We start from the raw sequence: 21,312 nt of genomic DNA on the forward strand, positions 1-21,312 counted from the left end.
AACCATAACACCCTCTGGGGCAGGGTATTTAAACATGAAACTGCTTTGGGAGGCTACTGTTACCAAAGAGCCCGATGGGGTGGGGGCTGTACGGGGGCAGGGGGAGGGGGTGTTGTACTTTAGATAAAGTTGCCACAGCTAGATGTTGCTTGTTTTTTGTAGACTTTGTTACCAACATTCGACATGCAATGCACGTAATGCCACAAAAACACACAGATACACACGCACACACACACCGGCACACACACCTGGCCAAAGTTTTCCTTTGGAGACTTTTATCCCCCAGTTTTGCAGGTTTTTTGCTCTCTCTCTCTCTTTTTAGACGGGCCTGAGGAGTTTATAAAAAACGAGAAACACTCTACCATTTGCCAGGACAAACCTCAGATCAGCCCCCAGCCCCCCAGCCCCCTCCCCCTCTGGGGGTAAAGTGTGTTTGTGTGGCAAGGCCGAATGCGTTCAACATGATTTGTATTTTACTAACATGCCGCTGTGTAAATCACAGGCACAGACAGCCACCCACCGACACCGAGAAAACTTGGGCATTTACCAGCAGAGCAGCAGCAGAGAAAAGCAAAGAAAAGGGTAGCCTCAGGGATACTCTGTAGATACCCTTACATGGTAGTGCTGGAGGTGTTTCCACCGATCTTCCACAGATATCCTGCCTATCGAGGGCCAAAGAGAAGGCCCTGAGGAATATGATCTCAAAAATTTGCTAGAATTACATGGGCAGGGTCTAAGGAGAGGCCTGGCTATGGGCTTGCCTTCTGGCAAAGAACATTTAGCCCTCTTCCACTCGAGTACCCCTTGTGAGGGCAGCAAATTCGATTCTAGAGACCCACTTGGAGGTCTCACTGCAGTAATAATAATAAAGAGAATGGTTATTGTTTTCTATTAATTTAGTTTTCTTGTCTGCTGTTACACGTTGTAGTTTCCATTGTGTATCTGTATCTTTTTTCGTGTCTGCATTTGATTTGATTTTATCGTTTGAAAGAGTGGCAGGCAGTGGCCATAAATGGTTTGGAATTCGATTGGGGCTGGGGCTGGGGGGGGGACTGACAGCCACAATGATTTAATTGAACAAAGGTGGCCTGGCCTGGCTGTTTCCCAAACAATTTGCATTGCCTCAAATCCGGGTCGTTGTTGCATTGGGCTTTCGGTCCTGGTCCTGGCCACGGGATTTCAATAATAATAAAAGCAAAATACTTGAGAGAGCCGTCTTTGGTAGCAATTGCGAAACATTTCTCATAAAATGCCCGCGCTTGCATAAATATTTAAACTAAAGCAAAGGCATGAAAGGCAGCACGGCTCCTCGCCACTCTTCTGCACTTAGGACTCTGTGAAATAAAAGCCCTCTACCCAGATGGTGGGCTGTATTTGCCCAACAAGAAGAGGAGACCGAGGAGGAGGAGGACGGGGAAGGAGCAACGTCTTTGGCTGGCAATATTCAGCCTCTGAGGCAGCAGCACGCTGACTAAGTGAGTGAGTGAGTGATGAATATGTAGGGATGTAGGCCAAGCCCAGAGCAGGCCATCTGTCCTTGCGCCAGAAAAACGCTTTTCAATAGAACAACTCGAAACGGGCAACATGTTACAGATTGCTAGCCAAGACTCCGGCACGGGGCTGGGTCTCCGGCACGGGGCTTCGTCTCCGGCACGGGGCTGGGTCTCCGGCACGGGGCTGGGTCTCCGTCACGGGGCTGGGTCTCCGGCACGGGGCTGGGTCTCCATCACGGGGCTTGGTCTCCGGACTAAAGCTGAATGCATTGCGTGCAAGGCCTAAAATGATGCCACTTTCGAAATACTGTGTACTTTGTGGAAATTTATGCTAAAACCTTTCATTCCACTGGCTGGAAAATGCTGGAAAATCCTTCAACTAACGATGTTTCCACTTCATGGAACTTCCATTATGTTTGCTTCGATTTTGTGGAATTGTTTAGAAATCCCTGAATTTCCATTGAAAGCATTTGAACATCTTGTCTGTCAATTGGCATTTGCCGAGCTTGCCGGGCTTGCCTCAATTTGTTGCACGCACGCACTTTCGACGCCTTTCGACGTTGCACAACCGACGGCTGCGGCATGTGGCAGGCAGGATATAAGCCAAGTGTCTATCTCGTTTCATGTTGCCGTCATTCCAGGCTAATGTCTTCGCTCCAGTTTCCCTTTTCGTGTTCAATGTCTATCGTTATTCGCATTCGCATTCGCCTTCGCATTTCCATTCCCATTTTTGTTTTCCTCTCGGCCTTGTTCCTCTTTTTTTTCCCCCATCCATTGAGTCCTGTTCATTTTGTGCTGACACAGTTGGTAGTTTTGCTCCCCCCAACCCCCTCCCCTACACATCATTCAGGCCAAGATGCCAGCCGGGGGTTTCTGGAGTGTCAGCCTCCATCAAGATTGAGCGCGAGTTTTCCCCCTGAATTAATTATTTTATTAAAATGAGCCTTCTTCTCCACTCCACTTGCAGATCTCCTTCAGCGAACTACAAGCGAAACTCCACTCTGGAAAGGTATGTAAATGGCGGATGATATTTCCAGGAACCACTCCAGGTAGAGGCCTCACAACGAGTGGAAAATTCCTCATCATAGAAGACTTTGATATTCGAAGAGACACAAATTTCGACAAAGAGTAGATGTTGGGAATTCTCAGATATTTTGACAAGCTTTTGGCACGACTTTCCATTATCAATGCATTAGAAATTTAATTACCAAGTCCTTGAACACAGCACCCGCCATGTGAGAGCTTTTCGGCTTAGCCAAAAGAGCAGCCTGAAAAAAAAAAAACACCTGCCCAGGAGGCCACGTTAAGCAGCTTATGGCCGAAACTGATCAATAATAAACGAATTTTAGTTGGCTCCGAGTCGGAGGAGCCCTGCTGGCCCCTGGCTGGTGGGTAGTGGGGGGGAGGAGGGGGTGGTAGGGGGTCCAATTTATAATCCACAAGGCAAACTGCAATTAAAACGACTTAATTGTTTATTAATGCGCACTTCCCAGCCAGGGCGTGAAAAAATAAATTAATTAGTTGCTATTTTAAATATGGCGCAGACAATTTAAAATGCCACGGCCCTGGATTCCCATTTCCCGATGCCGAGGGGCCCTCCTTTGATTTATGCTCCCTGCACTTGTCGTGGGGGCCTGCATCGATGCTGCTTCCGAGGGGGAGCCAATTTAATTGCTGGCTGGATTTTCACACTAAATCCATGTTTCCTGCAAACAGCACAGAAATAGCTTTGGTCTTGGAGCAGGGGAGGAACACGTACCCCTACGCGGGCTTCGGCGTGTCGTGTGATGATTAATGAGACAATTTTTATGACGACGAACAGTGGAGTCACAAGGGGGAGTAGGGGAGTCCATGCAGAGCCTCTACTGATTCCCCCTTTTTTCCATCCATCTCCCACCACTGTGCCCCCGACTGTCTCTGGCCCCGAAGACTTGTCGCTGCCACATGAATAACATGAATTGCGTTATGAAAAATGTACAACAGAAGTTTGTGCAGATGGATGGCTGCTACATGGGGGCTGGAGCCTGGGGAGGGGGCCTCTTTTGGGGTCTGCTGCCATCATTACAGAGCTGAGCGATAAGCGACGTTGCATGCGGCGACGGCGACACCACTGACGATTGCAGAATGATGGATACGTCTATGGGCGATGGGAGAGGGGAGAGTGCCTGCCTGCCTGCCTGCGACAGACAAGAATGCGAATTGATGTGGCACGTGGGTGCAATGCTGTTGACTTTGAAAGATTTATATGAAGAGCAACGTCGACAGCTAGCAAAAATTAGCTGCCACTCTGACAGACTGCCACATGCAACGTGCATGCGGCACAATTAACACAGGGCCGCCAGCACACACAGACAGGAGTCATCGTCTTCGTCTCTCAAGGACCTCGTTTCGTGGCCATGCAAAAGTCAGGCAACAGTCTTTTATTCGTTAGACTCTTACAGATTTTCTTCCACGGTCTCCGAGTCCGAGCGCTGGCAGCACTTCTTGACCCTGTGACATTTGGGCCAGGGCAGACACAGCTGCGGTATGTACTCGTCCATAGATGCCAGCGAGGGGGTGGGGAGCAGGGCCAACCCCACCAATAGGGCCAGCAACAAGCACTTCCAGCCGGTAGTCATTGTATTCCACCTAAAGGCTTACCCTAGAGGCTACACCAAAGTTTTGAAGAGGGCGGAACGGCTTTCGGGAATCGGTTTGTTCCAGGCCCGAACCGTGCTGAAAGACCAAGACTTCTGACGCCTCAAAGTCCCGGGTTCTAGCCCCCCCAACCCCCCCTTCCACACACTCGTTATATTTCAGCTTTTACCAGCTTTGGGTGTATTTGAACTCTGTTTCGGGATCGTATTCCTCCTCTTCAGACCAAACCAGCTGCGTACTCCCCTCGTTATGGGTTCGCTGGCAGCACAGCTTGAGGTAGGTACATCTTGGCCAGGGCGGACAGTGATGAACGGCACAGTCTAGGAGCGGCAGAAGACTGGCAATGCAGACGATTACCACAAAACCATAATAGTACCTCCAAGTCGATACCATACCTACAAAGATTACTCAGTTATTTGGTATATTCTTTACGATTTACTGAAATGCTGATTACCGAATGCCTGGGCAAATATTTCCACCTATCTTCGGCCCTTGTTCCGCACGTTCTGTGCCCCAGAGCTTCGTTGTTGCCTGATTGTGTTAGGGCCGTGACAAATCCATTTCAAAACCCCAGCAGGTGGCTAGAAAATGGCTAAAATTAGCAGCTATTGGGGTGGAGGAATGGCAGTTCCCTCTGACAATGTCTTGAGGGAGATTTACAATAGTTTTGGGGTGATCTGGAATGATAAAGGCTGATAGATTGACGACTGAGGAGACGACTGACTGACAAAGGCCTACAACTGAATAATTAGGGCCCTCTCTTGGGCCTCGGGCGGCTCTGGCGCTCTCGATATCGGCTCTCTGTTCTTGCACTCTCGGTATAGGGTAGCCTAGGTGGCTAGATTGCAGCAAAGGAGCATTTAGAGAGCAGACCAACAAGTTTTCTGCTCATTTTTTACATATTTGAAATCTAAAAAGACTGAAATTGTTGAAATATTGTTTCAGTAGGAGGTACTTCGTAGTTCAAAGCCTTATCCGCCTCAGAAAGGCGCATGGTGCCCCTCCAATAAAATCAAATAAAATGTTATGAGACACAACTTTTGTGCAGTCGATCAAAAGCGTTGCCGCTGATCTGAAATTCTGTCAGATGACAGTTGAGCAGATTGTCGACTAAACGCATGTGCATTTATGCACCGGATCCACTTATGGGAGGGGCACACAGCATGAGCGCTAATTAGTCTCTGGGGCACAGGCACAGGCACAGGCAGAGAGGCCTAGATCAAACAGTTGACTTTGGGACATCCCATCGAGGCATTCGCGTCTCATCTGTCCTTCGGCGTGTCCAGGGGGGACAGAGCCTCTGTCCTCCCCGTGGGGCTCCCGCCTTTGTTAAATGCTCTGCATCCAGGCGGCAAACACAGCCCCCCCCTTCGGAAAAGATCACAGGGAATGGCGACAGGTCTTTGGGGAAACTGCAACTGTTATGGCAAGGAATTCATTCGATTTACCTTCAAGTGTCAGCTCCCCAATAACTATTATCCCCTCTATCCCTATCCCCTCTCCACGGGTCCTCCGCGATAATGGCGCCAAAGAACTCAATGAATCAAATGTAATTCTCTTGGAAAATCGACGCAAAACGAACACTTGCACGGAATAATGAGGCCAAATCGCATTAGAGGCGGCAGCATCTGCGAAAGTCTCTAATTGTCAATGGCTAAATAATTGAGAGCCAAAAGAAGGCAGAGGGGGGGAGGGGGCATTAAGGCAAAATCCAAATGAAAATCACTTTAAATGCTAAACAGATGGCCGCTAGAAAATAAAATACAAAAAACACACACATAAAGCGCCTTCGGGCCTTTAAGCAGCCATTAAAAATTTAATAACTTTGGCCCGGGCCCCGAGCCTGGGACCAATGCAATTTTCTAGCAAAATTAATTAGTCAAACAATCCATCAGGACCTTAACGTGGCCAAGCTGGCCCCGAGACCACACAACGAAAAAAAAGGTAGAAAGACAAACAGGAAGCAGAACGTGACCAGCCCACACTTTTGGGACTCCTCCCCTCTCGCTCTCTCTCTCTCCTCATCCCATCTCGGGCTCATCTCGGGCCCAGCTCTCCTAAGCTGCCAAAATATTGACCCTCTCGAGAGTGTTGGGACACTTCAAAGGCGCGCAACAAATGTAATTTTAATCAAAAACTGTTCAGCCCCAGAAAATCCCAATACATAACGAATAAAGGACCTCGAAAATAGGGTCGAGCAGAATTTCGACCCGAATGGAAATACATATATAATTCGGACAATTTATTTGATCCATATTTATGGTTGAGGTCTTTGGATGAAGTTTTAATGGCCTCGAAGTTAGGGCACAAGTATTTTCGACTGCGAGTATCGCCAGGACAACAGACAGACAGACAAGACACATTTCGTGCTCAACAATTTGCTTGTTTAATCGACTTTTGTGCTGCACAATCACGAAGAGATACAAGATACAAGAGACGGCCACAGACAGGGGACCATTAATTTTTAAATGCAACTCTCGGTGCGGATCAGTCCGGCCGGACAGCAAACAAAAAGCGGCATCGTTGAGAGCAAGTGGCACTGCTAATTGCACTCATTCACACGGCAAGCGACAACAAAGACGGTCTGAAGTGGCATCCACAACAGCAGCAAAAGCAGGAGCATCCTCAATGGCAAGGAGAGGCCCGGCAAGAGTCTTCCCCCCCTTGACGCACGGAAACGGAAGCGCTAGTTGCAAGGATATGTTGGCATAGTGCACGGCACTGTGGAACGAAATGGTGGTTTCAGGTGGCCTAAAAAATGTATAAAAGACTACTGAATGGGCACAATCATTTGGTAGACCTCGAAAATTCCCTTGAATTCCCCTACACTTTGCCCCACTGTGCCTCGTGCTGTGTGCACTGTGTGCACTGCAATTACGTGCCATTGAGGCGGCCATTGTTAGTGCATTGCAGATAGCAAATATCCCGGGCCGAAGGCGTTGCCAGAGCCTGGTCTTGCTCCAGCTCCTGCTCCTTCGTCCATTGCCTATTTCCGAGGTAATTGTTATGCCAATTTTTAAGGCGAAATTAAATGAAAATCAAATAAAGTCTGGCCGCACACAAGACAAGAGACACACACAGCAGCGTTAAATGTCGACAGTCGATTTTCCAATCCACACACACACACACATAAAAATATCAGAGCTCCTTTGGCCCCCACTCGGCGCCCCCCAGCCCCCCTTCCCGGCATTGCTCGTCATCATCATTCCGGCTTAGACTTTGGGGCGAGTGCAAATTGACAATTTCTGTGAAATTGCACAAATACGAGCCTGTGCTCCAATTTTTTATGGCAAATTACCCCCAGCCACATATGTGTGTGTGTGTGCGGCAGGGGCGTGGCTCTGGCAGGATCCCAGGATCCCCATAAAACCGTTTGGTAGACGCTGCGCTTCGGTAGGGTTTTACGATTGGTTTTTTTTTAGCGGAAAAGGGGGAACAAAATAAATAAAATATAAACTGCGTTATGTTTATGCGCCAAAAAAAAAAGGGGGGGCAGAGGGGGGCAAGGAAAAGCTATCAGGACATCATCAGGACCGCGTATAATTAAACATTACGCAAAGGCAATAAAATAAAAGACAAAAAATGTATATGAGATCCTGGGGGAAAAGGTTTTTTGTGGTACATTTGAATGGGATCGTGTGTGGGCTTTAAAACACAACCAAAAGGGTCTTTAAAAAAAAGATTTAAAGGTATTTTGTATACCCCTTAGGGGTACAATGAATCTTAAAGGCTAGCTCCAATGATCCGTCAGTGAAAAAAACACGCTTTATCTTCGGGAACTCTGCTTTGCGGATAGATATCCAACTTTACCTTGTAAAGCAGAACTTTTGGAATGAAATAACTTGGGGGGGGGGGGGGGGGGGGGGGGTAGAATTACACCAAAAAGGAATCAAGAAAGTAATTCACTCTTGTAGCCGAAACTTTGCAACTTTCTTGAACAACTTGCTTGAGAGGTCAATAATCTTTTGAGGGGGAAAAATGGTAAACAAATTTCGTTCAATTCTATGCAAAAATGTGTTCCCCCCCCCACCCCCTGGACAGCCTTTTGGCTCAATTAATCTGCATATAAAAGTAAGTGAAAAAAGCAAGGAACGGCTCTTTTTTTATATATTGATATTTTATTAATATACATTTATTAAGCAACATGGAAATTATGTCCACGAACAGGGGGGCGAAACTTTAAAAGCAATTAAGAAGTTTTTTTCCTCTTTCTAGGAAAGTTTTGGCCCAAAACACCTCACGGCTCCTTAGGCAGAGGGAAATGAACTTTTTCGGCCAGCAGCTGTGGCCAGGAGAAAAAGGCAACAGCATTAGGGCCAACCATACACTCGTGGCACAAACATAATGATAAGCATAATATGATGCTGAGAGCCTGGAAGTGTGCTTAATTTTGTGCAACTTTAGTGCCTTTAAGTTGCAGGCAGCCTTGGATACCCCTTGTACGTTCAAATAGGGTATTCCTTGCAGTCCAAGACCGTTTTCTGTGTGATTTATTCGCTACCCCTTTAACAGCGGCAAAATCAAAATACTCTCCCTGAGAGAGGGTAGGGAAAAAAAAAGTTAAGAAAAATCCCCTTAAGTGTGCGCTGGACGCTGGAAGCCCGGGAACTTATGCCCCTTCCACGACTCCACGGCTCCGTTGAGTGGCTCTAAGTGCACATGCCACAAACAGCTTAAGCTGCTAGGCAAATGTATTGTACAGCAGCCACCGACAACCGGCAACCGGCAACCGGCTCCAGAGGCATGCCACATCGCAATGCTCTCTGGCAAATGGGGGCCCAAGTGCTCAAAGGAATGTAAGGAGCCGTGGGGCCTGGGGCCTGGGCCCGAGACGAGTCGTTGGCGTTTATTTGCGTTTATAATGTGTGAGCTATTAAAATTTTAGAGGCTGTTAGTGTGGGCGTGTGGGCTTGTGCGTGTCTGGCGCTCTTGAATTAAAAATGTTCTCTTTTTTCCCCGCAGCAGCAGCAGCATAAAATGAAAATTAGTTGATTTTTTTATGCGCTGCTCGCAGGGCGTGAGGCTCTTAAAGCTTTCAGCGCCAGCTGGCAAAGTTTTCAAAAAAAAAAAAAATATATATATATATATATTTTAAGTGAAATTTTGCCCGGCGCTTGTTTCATATTCATATTTGTATTTGTGTTTGCTTTGGCAAGCGTAAAGTGGAAATTAACATAAAGCCAGGAGACGAGGGGGGAGCCGTGGAGACACACCTAATGTCAAGCCGAAGCGGGCATACCCTTGATATTCATTAAGTTTGTTATGAAGTCTCTGCCTCAGAAAAGACTTACTGCAGGGACTGTAAATCAATGTCCAGAAGGAGAGAGAGGGAGAGGTCTTACTGCGCCTTTTTCATCCTGTTTACCTATAGAGCAAGGGTATATTTTACAGCCAGAAGGACGCTTTTTTTATGTACTAAAAGTTAAAGTAATTTTTTTTTTTTTTACTTTAGGGGTTGGTTTTTTTTTTAATAATACATATTTTTGTTTGCTATTACTTTTAAATTTTATGTGTTAATTTTTATAAACAAATTTACATATACAAATTATTTTTAATTTTTATCATAAAAAAAATAAAAAAAATCCGACAAATAAATCTTATTTTTTGTTTAATTTCTTTAATTTAAATGAAAAAAATTAAAAATAATTTTTATGTATAAATTTGTCTTTTAAAATGAACACATAAAATTTAAAAGTTATGACTTAAACTTTTTTCTATAAAAATTATAATCGTTACGTTCCCCGACTAAAAAATATAATAAATTTGAATTAAATAGTGTGACAAATCTTGCAGATGTTCCACTCAGACTCTGGCCCCCTGACTACAGGGTATCCCAGGGTTTACCCACTCGCTTTGGTCGCTCAATCTTGTGCTTTTTTGTGGCATTTTTTGCACCTTTCGGATTCAGCTGCAGCTTATTTCTGATGCATATTTTATTTTGCCATTGCATGCGTAATGTTATTTGCTGCCACGCCCAGGAGTGCCCCCATACCCCCCACCGCCCCACGCTCTGCGGCTAGTTGCGGGCTCGTAATTCGTAGGGAAAGGTATAAGTTTTATGACCATTGCTGCGATTTTTGTTGCTGCTGCTATGCCAGAGCTCTGGCGGGTTGTAAAAAATGCATGCATTTTACAACAAAATGGAGCCCAGCCCGGTCCGGTCCGGTCCCTGTCCTGGTCCCTGTCCGTGTCCGTATCCCTGCCCCGCACGGCCATGTTTGTCGCCACTGTGGCTGCACCTGAGCGGATTGTTGTCGTCGACTCAGTGGCTTTGGGCCCGGCCAGAATATGCACGGCAATGTGCCAAATTAAGTGCTCGGCCTGCCAAAAAGAAGGCGAGGAGGGGGGTTGGCCCCCCCCGGCGACCAGCCGGGACAAGAGCCCCAGCCAGGACGTCGCTTAAGTTGTGTTGTAAATTTTAATTTTCACATGTTATGACATGTTCGCAGCGCCACTTTGAAGTTCCCCGGATTGCATGACCAATTCCGGTCGGCGCGACGACTTCATTGCGAGGCCTTAAAAAGTAGAGCTACTTTTTTGGTGGAAATTTAATTTAGTTCTCTTTTTGGAAGGCACTGAAGTTAGGGGACTTGTGTGGGTCTTTTGGTACTTGTCTGTTCCTAATATTATTCTCAGTGTATTCTGTTCGCGGTGTGCCCTTTCGTTGCCTTCTTTACCATTTACCGTTGGTTACTGTCCACTGCCTGGACTATTGCTGTGCTTGTTCATTCGCGTTCACTTTCGGTCCCATTGCTGTGAGAGACGACAACCCGCTCAGAGAGGATCAAAAGCGTCGCGATGAAGAGAGCGCGCGTTGAGCGTGTGCTTCTGCTGCAATGTGTGTGCGTTGGAAAGAGACAGACCGACCACTCTACTCATAATTGCGTTGCACCCAATGAGTGTCGGAGAGGAATGGTTCGGCAATGCTCGGAGAGTGATTGAGTTATTGGAGTCTGCAATGGGAACAGATTCGAATTGTAATAGAAACCGCACATATTTCTATTAATTCGGCACGAAAATACTGCTTGTCTTCCTCCTCTCGAAGATACCACAAGCCCCGCCTTGAATCGTGTTTTTTTTTTTATCGGGTGTACCCACTGTTTTTCGAGTGCCAGGTACTGCAGCCCGTCAAAAATCTCGCAAAGTTGTTTACTATTTCGGTTGGCTGAGCGACAGAGCGAAAGAGCGAGACAGGGCGAGGCCGCCACTTGGCTTTGTGGTCTGTAGTGGCGGTGGCGGTGCTCTGTGGCTGATTTTCATTGTGGCGTTGCCAAAGGCAACTGAAGCGCCTGCCAAATTGCCGTTTGGCGTACCCGTTGATAAGTTTTTAATTAAGTTTAAGCTTATTAGGCGGCACTTTAGTGGGGCTGCCTTAGTCGACCGCCAACGACAGTGCTTAAGCATTTACTTTGACGACAGAGAAAACGGATATCTTGAGGTTTCAAGTGTTTTGTGATTCAGGTATTTAGCTAATTACAGCACATCCCTACATCCCTACAAATCGTTTAACTGTCCAAGTCCATCAATAATTCAAAGGAATCGAAATGACCCCGATAACGCAATGAATTTCTTATAAACTTTTCATTTGTCTGCGAGTGAAAGGCCCATTGATTTTTACTGGCCCAAAGTAGAGGTAGAAATGAAATTGAAATTATGCCCAATGACAGCAGTTTAGGGGACGTGTCAATGCCGGAGCCCGACAGGACATGGGACATGTGCAAAAATAAAATAAATATTTATCTATTTACAGCCAGTGCCACAGCCAGTAGAGAGCTTGAACAAATCTCTCAAATTGCCCAAGGCTTCCTCGTTCTTGTCATCTTATTAAATCACACAAAATAGAAAAACTTCTAGACAGGCCAGCAGTGAAAGAGATAGATACAGATACAAAAGGGAGGACAGGGGATGGAGAGAAAGAGCCTTGGAGGAAAAAAGTGGGATAGGAGGCGAGAGAATGTTACTCGCATAGGAAGCCAGTTCAAATGCCTCTTGGTCTCGACTGTCAAATCATTTTGTGATAAGGATATAACAAATGTGCACACACACACACCCCCACACCCACACACACACACCCCCACACAGATACTCTACTCCACACATCTATCTATCCATCTGACTTGACTGTCAGTCCGCAGACTGTCTGTCTGTCTGTCTCTCTCTCTCTCCCTCTCTCTCTCTCTCTCTGCCTGCTTCATAACTGACAAATGAAAATGTCAAAAAATGTTTTGCTGACAAGCCAAGCAAATGAGAATATTTCGTGCTTCTGCATTGGAATATTTCTAAAAATTTAATTTAAAAACAAAAAAAAAACTGCCTTCTGCAAAATGAAACTTAAATTCACAGAAAATGGCAGGCAAATGTTCCAATTAGTAAGAAAACTAATGGCTATACCAGAGGACTGGCAAATAGCATTTATAGTTGGAGATTGATTTTGTGGGCATTCGTAAAGGAAATACATTTTCATTACTTATAAATTGTGTAGAGAAGAATATGGCAAATACTTAATTCTGGGGATCTCCAATGGGAGACACAGCCAACAGGCCATCCCTCTATTGTGCTCGGATTACAGTAATTATAATAAACATTTATATGGTCTATATATCTCCATAATAATCCTATTCAAAGTACGCTCTTGTACATTTCTGTAATTAACATTGTGGCAGTCCTGCAAGGACTCGGGCTCGATGCATGGCCACCTGTCCGGGGATTCACTTCCATTACTTGTTAAGCACCAAAACATTTGGGCAAAGGACCAAGGCAGCTGCGACTAGGGCTGAGTCTGAGGCCATAGAAAATACCCTCGCAATGATTAATGTTTGCTTATTAATAATGTCTCCATGCCCAAAAGGCAGGTCTTCAGGTGGGCCCCTGGGCAGCAAATCAAGTCAATTTGTTGGCCCAGCCATACGACTATCCATTACGTATTTGCATTTGGCGCCAGACTGGTCTTCAACGGAAATTCTAGAGCCTGTCAGAGCTGGTCTTGGGCACGGCCACGGCTGGCATCTTTTTTTTTATTCGGCTTTGGTTACGCAGATCTGGTGGGGGGCTTTGTTTTATGGCAGGCACCCCCCCAAGTAATCTCTTGGTCCGCACAATAAACTTGCATTTAACTTAATTTTACTGTAATTTATTTGTTATTTAACTAGAGGCTCTGTCCGGCGGTAGAATGCAATATGTTGCATGATTTATGCCCGACATTCCCCAATTGTTTATTGCCCGCCTGTCACGGCCCATTGTCTTTGGTTGTGGGTTGTGCTCTGTCTTTTGTTTTTGCCTGCCTAATGTCCTTTGATTAATTTCGGGCCCCTCGCCCACACAGCTGTCTGCGGTGAATAAATATGAATAACAAGGACAAGGTGGAATATAATGAGGTGCCCCTAATAGGGCAAGCAAATAATTGCAATGACATCCAATTAAAGCCACGACAATTGCGGCTCAATTTTTTACACAGCCAATGCTCGAAATGCCATTATCCTTTCATCGAGGGGGGCCAGAGGGGGGAGACATATAAGTATTTGCATATCAGGGGGGGAAAGTACCGTAATGAGATTGTTGTCGTTGCGGATGAAATCGAGCAATCCGATTCATTATGCAAGAAAACAAACACACAGAGAGAGAGAGACAGAGAGAGAGAGAGAGAGACACCCAGACAGACTCACTTTAAGCTGAATAATTGTGTCCAATCGTGGAAATATTGCACACGATTGTAGGCCAATCGAATGGCTTTATTATCGGGAATAAATTATCTTGACCGCACTGTAATTTATGCCTCGAAATTGTTGAACATTTCTAACAAAAACAGGAAGGCCAGCGCGGCATATATTCATATATATTTATATTCAAAATTTACCCCTCAACTAATCCCTCTTTGATGGTGTGTTTAATTTTCTTGCAGTGTGCCCAGGAACAGCGACAGGAACAGGAACAGGAAATGCATTACATTATAATTTCATTAAGGACAAAAGCCTCTCTTTGCCATCAGTGAGACAACGTTGCCATCGGAGACAGGGCTCCCCCCCCCCCCCCCCCCCACGAAAAGGAAAATAGAAAGGCAGAAAAACAGAGAGGAGAAAGGCAGCCACAAGACAGAAGACAGAAAAGCCGCAAGAGGCGACAATAGCGAAAGCCATTGCCTACTTCTGGGCGCTGTCAGGGGAAAAAATCAAGAGGCTGGCATTTTTATGAAATTAATACAAAAGGAAAGGCTGTACAAGGAGTACAAGTGGCAGCCATGACAAAACTGACAAGGACAGGACAATGATGAGCATCACTCTGAATATAATGGCGACGCAGCCACAATGCGGGCCTTGCAACAGAGCGGCAACGCCCGTCGCGTAGAGACGGCTGGAGGACGTGACAAGAGTCCGATCAACGTTCTAGTAAAGCAACTGCCACACAGTGAGGGCTAATCGTATTGGCGGCAGAGCTTCCAAGCCATATTTTTTGACAGGCAAACGTGACCAGGCGGGATCCCTGAAGGAAAATACTTAAAAAATCCAAAGAGTCCTTGAAAAGTTAAACTCAAAGAGAGACAGAGAGAGAGAGAGGGAGACAGAATGTCTGCAGCTTTTGTGGCTTTGCTGCTCCTCGTGGCCAGCGTCGCCGGCTGCCCGCCGGAGGTCTGCATCTGCAAGTGGAAGGGCGGCAAGCAGACGGTGGAGTGCGGGGCCCAGCAGCTGGCCAACATACCGGAGGGCATGGATCCGGGCACCCAGGTGCTCAACTTCAGCGGCAACTCGCTGCAGGTGCTGCAGTCGGAGCGCTTCCTGCGCATGGACCTGCTCAACCTGCAGAAGATCTATCTGTCGCGCAACCAGCTGATCCGCATACACGAGAAGGCCTTCCGGGGGCTGACCAACCTGGTGGAGCTGGACCTCAGCGAGAACGCGCTGCAGCACGTGCCGAGCGAGACGTTCCAGGACTACAGCTCGCTGATGCGCCTCTCGCTGAGCGGGAACCCGATCAGGGAGCTGAAGACGTCGGCCTTCCGCCACTTGTCGTTCCTGACCACCCTGGAGCTGTCCAACTGCCAGGTGGAGCGCATCGAGAACGAGGCCTTCGTGGGCATGGACAATCTCGAGTGGCTGCGGCTCGACGGCAACCGGATCGGCTTCATCCAGGGCAGCCACATCCTGCCCAAGTCCCTGCACGGCATCAGTCTGCACAGCAATCGCTGGAACTGCGACTGCCGCCTGCTGGACGTCCACTCGTGGCTGGTGAACTTCAACACGCCGTTGGCGGAGGAGCCCAAGTGCATGGAGCCGGCCCGGCTCAAGGGGCAGGTCATCAAGGGGCTGCAGCGCGAGCAGCTGGCCTGCCTGCCGGAGGTCAGTCCGCAGTCGAGCTACACGGAGGTGAGCGAGGGCCGCAACATGTCCATCACCTGCCTGGTGCGGGCCATTCCGGAGCCGAAGGTCCTGTGGCTCTTCAACGGCCAGGTGATGAGCAACGACAGCCTGATGGACAACCTGCACATGTTCTACTACATCGACGAGAGCATCGGCAGCAGCGGGGCCGAGGAGAAGCGCAGCGAGATCTTCATCTACAACGTGGGGGCCGAGGACAACGGCACCTTCTCGTGCGTGGGCCAGAACATAGCCGGCACCACCTTCAGCAACTACACGCTGCGGGTGATCATCAAGGAGCCGCCGGTGGTCAACGAGGTCTCCTTTCCGCGCGACTACATGAACTACATTGTGGCCAGCAGCGCCGGGGGCGGCATCATCTTCGTGGTCCTCCTCTGCACGATCGTGGTCAAGTGCAAGCGCACCGCGGAGCCGGCCAAGCAGCGCAAGAAGTGCGACCAGGTGACGAGCATAGCCGGCGGCACGGACTCCTCGGCGGGCAGCAACCAGGACACCGGCATGGGCATGATGAAGTGCGCCTCGATCCTCAACGACGGGGCGGACAGTATGACCGGCAACGCCGGCATGCTGCTGGGCGACACCATGACCCCCACGAAGGCCACCAACGGGGCGGCTGGCGGGGGCATCATCCTGGGCGGACAGATGAAGCAGAACCTCCTGCTGTACGCCGGCCCGAGTCAGGGCCAGCAGCAGCTCCAATTGAACGTCAACCTGATGGGCAGCGGGGCGGGCTCGCCGCCCCTGCTGCTGGGCAACGGGCACGGGCTGGCCGCCGCCTACTGCTCGCCCCCCGCCTCCCTGCGCAACTACCAGGAGAAGAACCCCGATCTGGTCAACGACGCCGAGAGCGTCAAGCACAAGCTGAAGACGGCCGTTTCGCTGGACGGCACCGGGGACTACGAGACGTCCAGCGACTGCGGCCAGTACGAGGGCTGCTACCAGCTGGCCGCCGCCGCCGCCGCCGCCGCCCACCCCCATCCCCACCAGCACCCGCACGCCCATCCGCTGATGGGACGCTTCACCCAGGCCATGACCACGCTGCCGCGGGGCATGCAACTCAAGTCGGTGATGGCGGGCACACACCAGCCGGCGCCCCACCAGGTCGACGTCCACTTGAATCCCGTCTGCTTCCTCGGACAGGATGGCTTCGCCTACGACTACAGCAGCGCCCATTTGGTGCAGCAAACGCCCCAGCAGCAGCAGCAGCAGCAGCAGCAGCAGCAGATGCAACAGCAGCAGCAGCTGCAGCCAGCAGGACCCCAGCCGGCCGCAAACTTTTACCGAACACTGCCGCACAATCGGCTGCACAAACAGCAGCAGTTCCAGGGGGCAGCGGCCCCCAACTCGAGCCTCCGCTACAGCCTCGAGGCGGAGTTCATCCAGCGCGGCCCCGTCAGCTATGAGAAGTACCAGATGCCGAATGTCCGATTCACCGCCGAGGGCTATCCGCAGCAGCAGCAGCAGCAGATGCAGCTCCAGCAACAGCAGCAGCAGCAGCAGTTCCCCTCTCCCCCCGAGGGCTATAAGAGCGATCTATCGATGCTGCCGGCCCCGTTCCAGCAGTGGCCCAGCTGTCTGCCCGGCTACCGCTACGCCCAGTCACCCACCCAGGCAGCCATCTCGCCCACCCCACAGGCCCAGGCACCACCGCCTCCCCCACCAGCAGCAGCAGCATCGACCTCCACAGGGACTGGCACCATTCCGGAGCTGGACGAGAGCGAGGCCATCTCGCCGCGACTGGAGGAGACCAGGGCCGAGGACGGGGACGGGGCTGGGGCCGGGGCTGCCGGTGCGCCCCCAGACGCGTCTGCCACGGAGGAGAGTGCCGGCGGGGGGGACACCTCGAAGCTGAAGCAGTTGAACGGTCCCCTGGCGGACAGCCCCGACGAGGGCTATGTGGGCGATGGCCAGGAGACGAGCGACATATGACAAGGCCCCCCCAACGGGGCCCCGCTGCCAGCTGAAGCTGCCTTAGACGATTCAGTGGCTCTGTAAATAGGCATGCTGATCAGATACACACACACCCACACACATATACAGACCTACCTACAAATATACCTAAAACTCTGGCCAAGACTTCAGTTGGCCCTTCCGGGCTTTCCCTTCCTGTTTGTTGGCTGTTGGCTGTTGGCTCTGTGTATCCCATCCGACTTGGCCAACACAAAACCCGCAAAAGAAGCAAACAAAAGGCAGACCCAAGTTTAACCTAATAATTGGCACAGCTAGAAATGGGAAGCCAAAGCCAAAGAGCCAAACCGAAGGATGAATACTCCATGACAAGATTTTTTCCCACAATTTTTGCCGAGTCTCTAAAAGTATGATTTCCTGTGCAAAAGCAAGAGTTGGCATTGGGGACCCGGATTAGGTTAGAGTATAGAACAATGGACCCATGGAGGGGCCTAACCTAATAAAGCCGAAAAACAAAGACGAGCCGCTAAACAAAAGGCTCTTGTCGCCGATTGTTTGTTTCTGTTTGCCGGCTCCCTGCCTCCCTGCCTCCCAGCTCCCAGCTCCGTGCCTCGAGTGCCAGGCCCGGCAGCGTTTTATTTCCGCTGATGTAATTGAAAAACTTTTTCATTTAATATAAAGTTTTCAGCGTCTTTCCCCCCGGCCCCCCCCCCCCCCCCCCCCCCCCCCCCCCCCCGACACAAGCCATATAAAGAATAGAAAAAGTGAGAGAAAGCTGGGAAAGAAATGCAGGGCCTACGAGGAGACATGTGAGTGTTTTTTTGCGGGTCTGTTGGCTTGTCGATTGAGTTGTTCATCCTCCTCCAGCTCTGCCAGCCCAGCTCCGAGTCGGTGGAGCACACTTCAGAGCCAAGTGGCATGTGTTTTCAACATGGCGACACCTGCTCGTTGCCACAAAGGACTTGAGCTCCGGCTCCAGGAAGTCCGAGTGTGAGGGTTCCGCCCCGAAAATCGCGAGTGGCATCAAGGGGTTTTCCTTTTGTAGTGTGCTCTAGTTTATGAAATTTTAATTTGGGCTACATCCGTCCCCGCCACCAACCCCAGATCCCCCCCCCCCCCCCCACAGAAAAATCTTCAATCCTGGGTTTTGGTAGAGCCGCGAAGAGAGACAAGTGTTGCCGGGTAGCAACCACAGTAGATATCGTAAATTAGTGATTAATTAAACGTGTCTAACTAAGTAAGAACTAACTAAACATAGGCTAACTCCCAGAAGACACCTTGAGACTTGTATCTAAATGTAGTTTCGAGGCAGAAACTAACGAAAATTGCAGTTTAAATGTTCTACAAAGAGTGTGTACATAAAGCATAAGAATATTTCGAAAAATCCGAAAAACAATTAGCAATAGCAGACGAAAGAGGGAGAGAGGGAGAGGGAGAAGAAGAAAGCAATCATTTAAGCACAATATGGAATATTATTGTAAATTGCATAAATAAATCATTAGATCTAAGGACAAACACTACACTCTCCCCGGACACTCACTCACTCACTCCACACCTCCACCCATAAATGTTTAAGTTTTATTTTCACCAAAAGAGAAAGGAATGCACCTAAAGGAATATAGCAACAGAAACTAAATTTAGAAGAGAAAAAACGAGAAAATTTTAGCCTAGAAAAAGCATTAAAAATTGTTTAAATCTCGACACAAAAACACACACACACACAGAGCCACACAAAAGAAATATTCAACAGAGAAATTTGCTGGTAAAAATAATTTTAAATATTCTATAACAAAAAAAAAAAAAAAAAAAAAACATTAAGGAGTGGCAAGGAGAGGAGAGTATAAGTTAGTTGTTAGCAAAGCAAAAACAAAAAAAGCAAAACACATATGAATAAATAAATTTAAAAAAAATATTGTATGAAAAGCCATAAAGGGCCAGTAAACATTTAAAAAAAAAACCAAAAACAAAAACAAACAAAAGAGAGAATCCAACAGACGAGCAACAAACAGAAAAACAATCTAGTTATTAATTTAAATTCTAAGTTAAATTACAATTAAAATGCATTATGATAATAACAGAGGCAAAAGTGTAAAAAAGGATAAGTGGAAATTAAACCAAATAAAACGCATTAAACTGAAGAATTTAATAAAAACTTAACTATGCCGCCGTTTTTGATGGAAGGAGGCAGCGCGATTGAATTTGAAATGCAAGAAGGCGAGAATAATGCAAAAGGGGGGAAAAGGGGGGGGGGGGGGAAAATCCAATAGAATTTGAGGAAAATGCCAGGCAAAATATTCAAAGAAAATTAATTGAGATAAATCGCAAAAAAGAGCCCCCCCTTCCGCCCCACCGAAGGGAGAAATTTAAGAAATAATATAAATATTCATCAGGTGCAAGTGTACGAGTGTGGAGCGTGCCTCCAATACAATGGTGTTGGTCTTACGTCTTGGAGAAATCAAGTCGTTGCGTCACAAGGTCGATCCCAGGCCTTTGGCGCACACACATCACGCATACGCAGTGTCTGCCCAAAATGAGCACAGCTACGGGGCAAGGCCATAGCCATGGCGATGACTTGCAGGGCTCAAAGAAGAGTCAGAGCAGAGCTCACACGGTCGCATTATACGTTCCAGTGCGCAATAATGTCATTAAAAGGCGCAAAAGGAAAAGCGACGAGCGAGTGCCAAAAGGGAAGGCACAACTGGGTCAGTTAATGCAGCCAGTTGTTACCTCGACCTGACATTTATGAGCAGAAGCAGCAGCAGCAGGGGAGAGCAGAGATAGTCGCCCCTCAGGCGAAAGACACTTTTAAACGGCCAGCAATTAAAAGCAAGGTTTAAAGCAGCCAGCACCACATGAGTGTCGAAATTTATTGAAAGTGCCTTGAGCCCGGGCCCAGAGGCGACTAAGACCGGGCAAAAAATATGAGCCACAGTGGGAGGGGGGGGGTGTTGGGGGTAGCCACAGTGCTGACAGCACCACAGAGAGAGAGACAGAGAGTGAGGGAGCCAAACCAAATCCAAGCTGAAATTGTGGCAACGGCATCAAAATCAAAGACAAGCACCAGGCTCCAGTCTCCAGGCTCCAGTCTCCGGTCTCCGACCAAAAACCAAAGTCAGAGGCGCGCATAATTAATGTAGGCATAAAAACAAGTGACTTGTAAATATTGCCAAGGCAATGCAGGATCCAAGGAGGAGCACACACACACGCACACAGACGCATGTCGAGTATCTTTGGTGTGGCTACTTACAAAGTAGCAGCAAGGACTCCACACCCATGCCCGCCACACTGGGCCAGAAGCGAAAGACTGGCAAGGGAAAGTACTTGGTGTCCTTGCCGATACAATTTTGTGGCACTGTACCGCCCGAGTGGGCAAGACAAGACGCAGAGCCACTTAAAAGCGCACACAAAGCCAACTCCACAGCCATACTTGGGTGTCTGGGTCCTTGTGTTTCTCTCTGTCTCTCTGTCTCTGTGTGTGTTCGAGATGGTCCTCCTGGTGGCTGGGGCCGTGTCTTCCGTCTCTTTCTGGCTGTTTGCCTGCGCTTATATGGTCTGGTGGTGATTGTGACATTGTAGCTACAATTACAAGCGGAAGCGACGCACATCAACGCACAAATATGGAGGCGTCTATCTCTGCTTTATGTATGGCTAATGCCCCACTAAAGCGGCGCACAAATTGAGCTTATCGTATGGTTATTTCCAGCCAACACAGAGCTCCTCTCTCTCTCTGTCTCAGTGCGTGAAAAATGTCGAGCCAAAGGGAGGGAGGGGGGTAGGGGGTGTGTGTGTTAGTTATTAACCAAAATTAATGTTTGTTATAAAATTCGGATTCCATCTTCTAGGAACTTGGTCGTTGTTTAGGCCAGAGAGCGAGAGAGTTGATTAACTATTGGGCGCAATACATA

General features: G+C 48.4%; 1 protein-coding gene and 1 long non-coding RNA gene across 4 annotated transcripts in view; one reads left to right on the top strand and one right to left on the bottom strand.

Moving 5' to 3' along the window:
* kek2 (kekkon 2) overlaps positions 1 to 18,130 on the top strand; it is a 38,902-nt gene extending 20,772 nt beyond the window's left edge. For both annotated transcript variants that reach the window (XM_033379722.1, XM_001356466.4), the window contains 2 exons: positions 2,461 to 2,502; positions 14,029 to 18,130. In XM_033379722.1, the coding sequence (XP_033235613.1) occupies positions 14,690 to 17,428 (2,739 nt within the window). In that variant the 5' untranslated portion in view covers positions 2,461 to 2,502; positions 14,029 to 14,689 and the 3' untranslated portion in view covers positions 17,429 to 18,130. The remainder of the gene's footprint in view (positions 1 to 2,460; positions 2,503 to 14,028) is intronic.
* LOC26532255 (uncharacterized) lies at positions 4,282 to 4,784 on the bottom strand. Of its 2 annotated transcripts, XR_004469106.1 has the most exons (3): positions 4,770 to 4,784; positions 4,585 to 4,711; positions 4,282 to 4,525 (listed from the first exon to the last, which is right to left on the bottom strand). It is a non-coding gene; the product is annotated as an uncharacterized lncRNA (long non-coding RNA). The 2 variants fall into 2 exon arrangements; XR_004469105.1 differs by lacking the exon at positions 4,770 to 4,784 and having other exon boundaries at positions 4,585 to 4,718.
* Positions 18,131 to 21,312: the final 3,182 nt, after the last annotated feature.

The sequence above is a fragment of the Drosophila pseudoobscura genome, chromosome 4 (assembly GCF_009870125.1).
Source record: "Drosophila pseudoobscura strain MV-25-SWS-2005 chromosome 4, UCI_Dpse_MV25, whole genome shotgun sequence".
In the NCBI taxonomy this organism is placed as follows: domain Eukaryota; kingdom Metazoa; phylum Arthropoda; class Insecta; order Diptera; family Drosophilidae; genus Drosophila; species Drosophila pseudoobscura.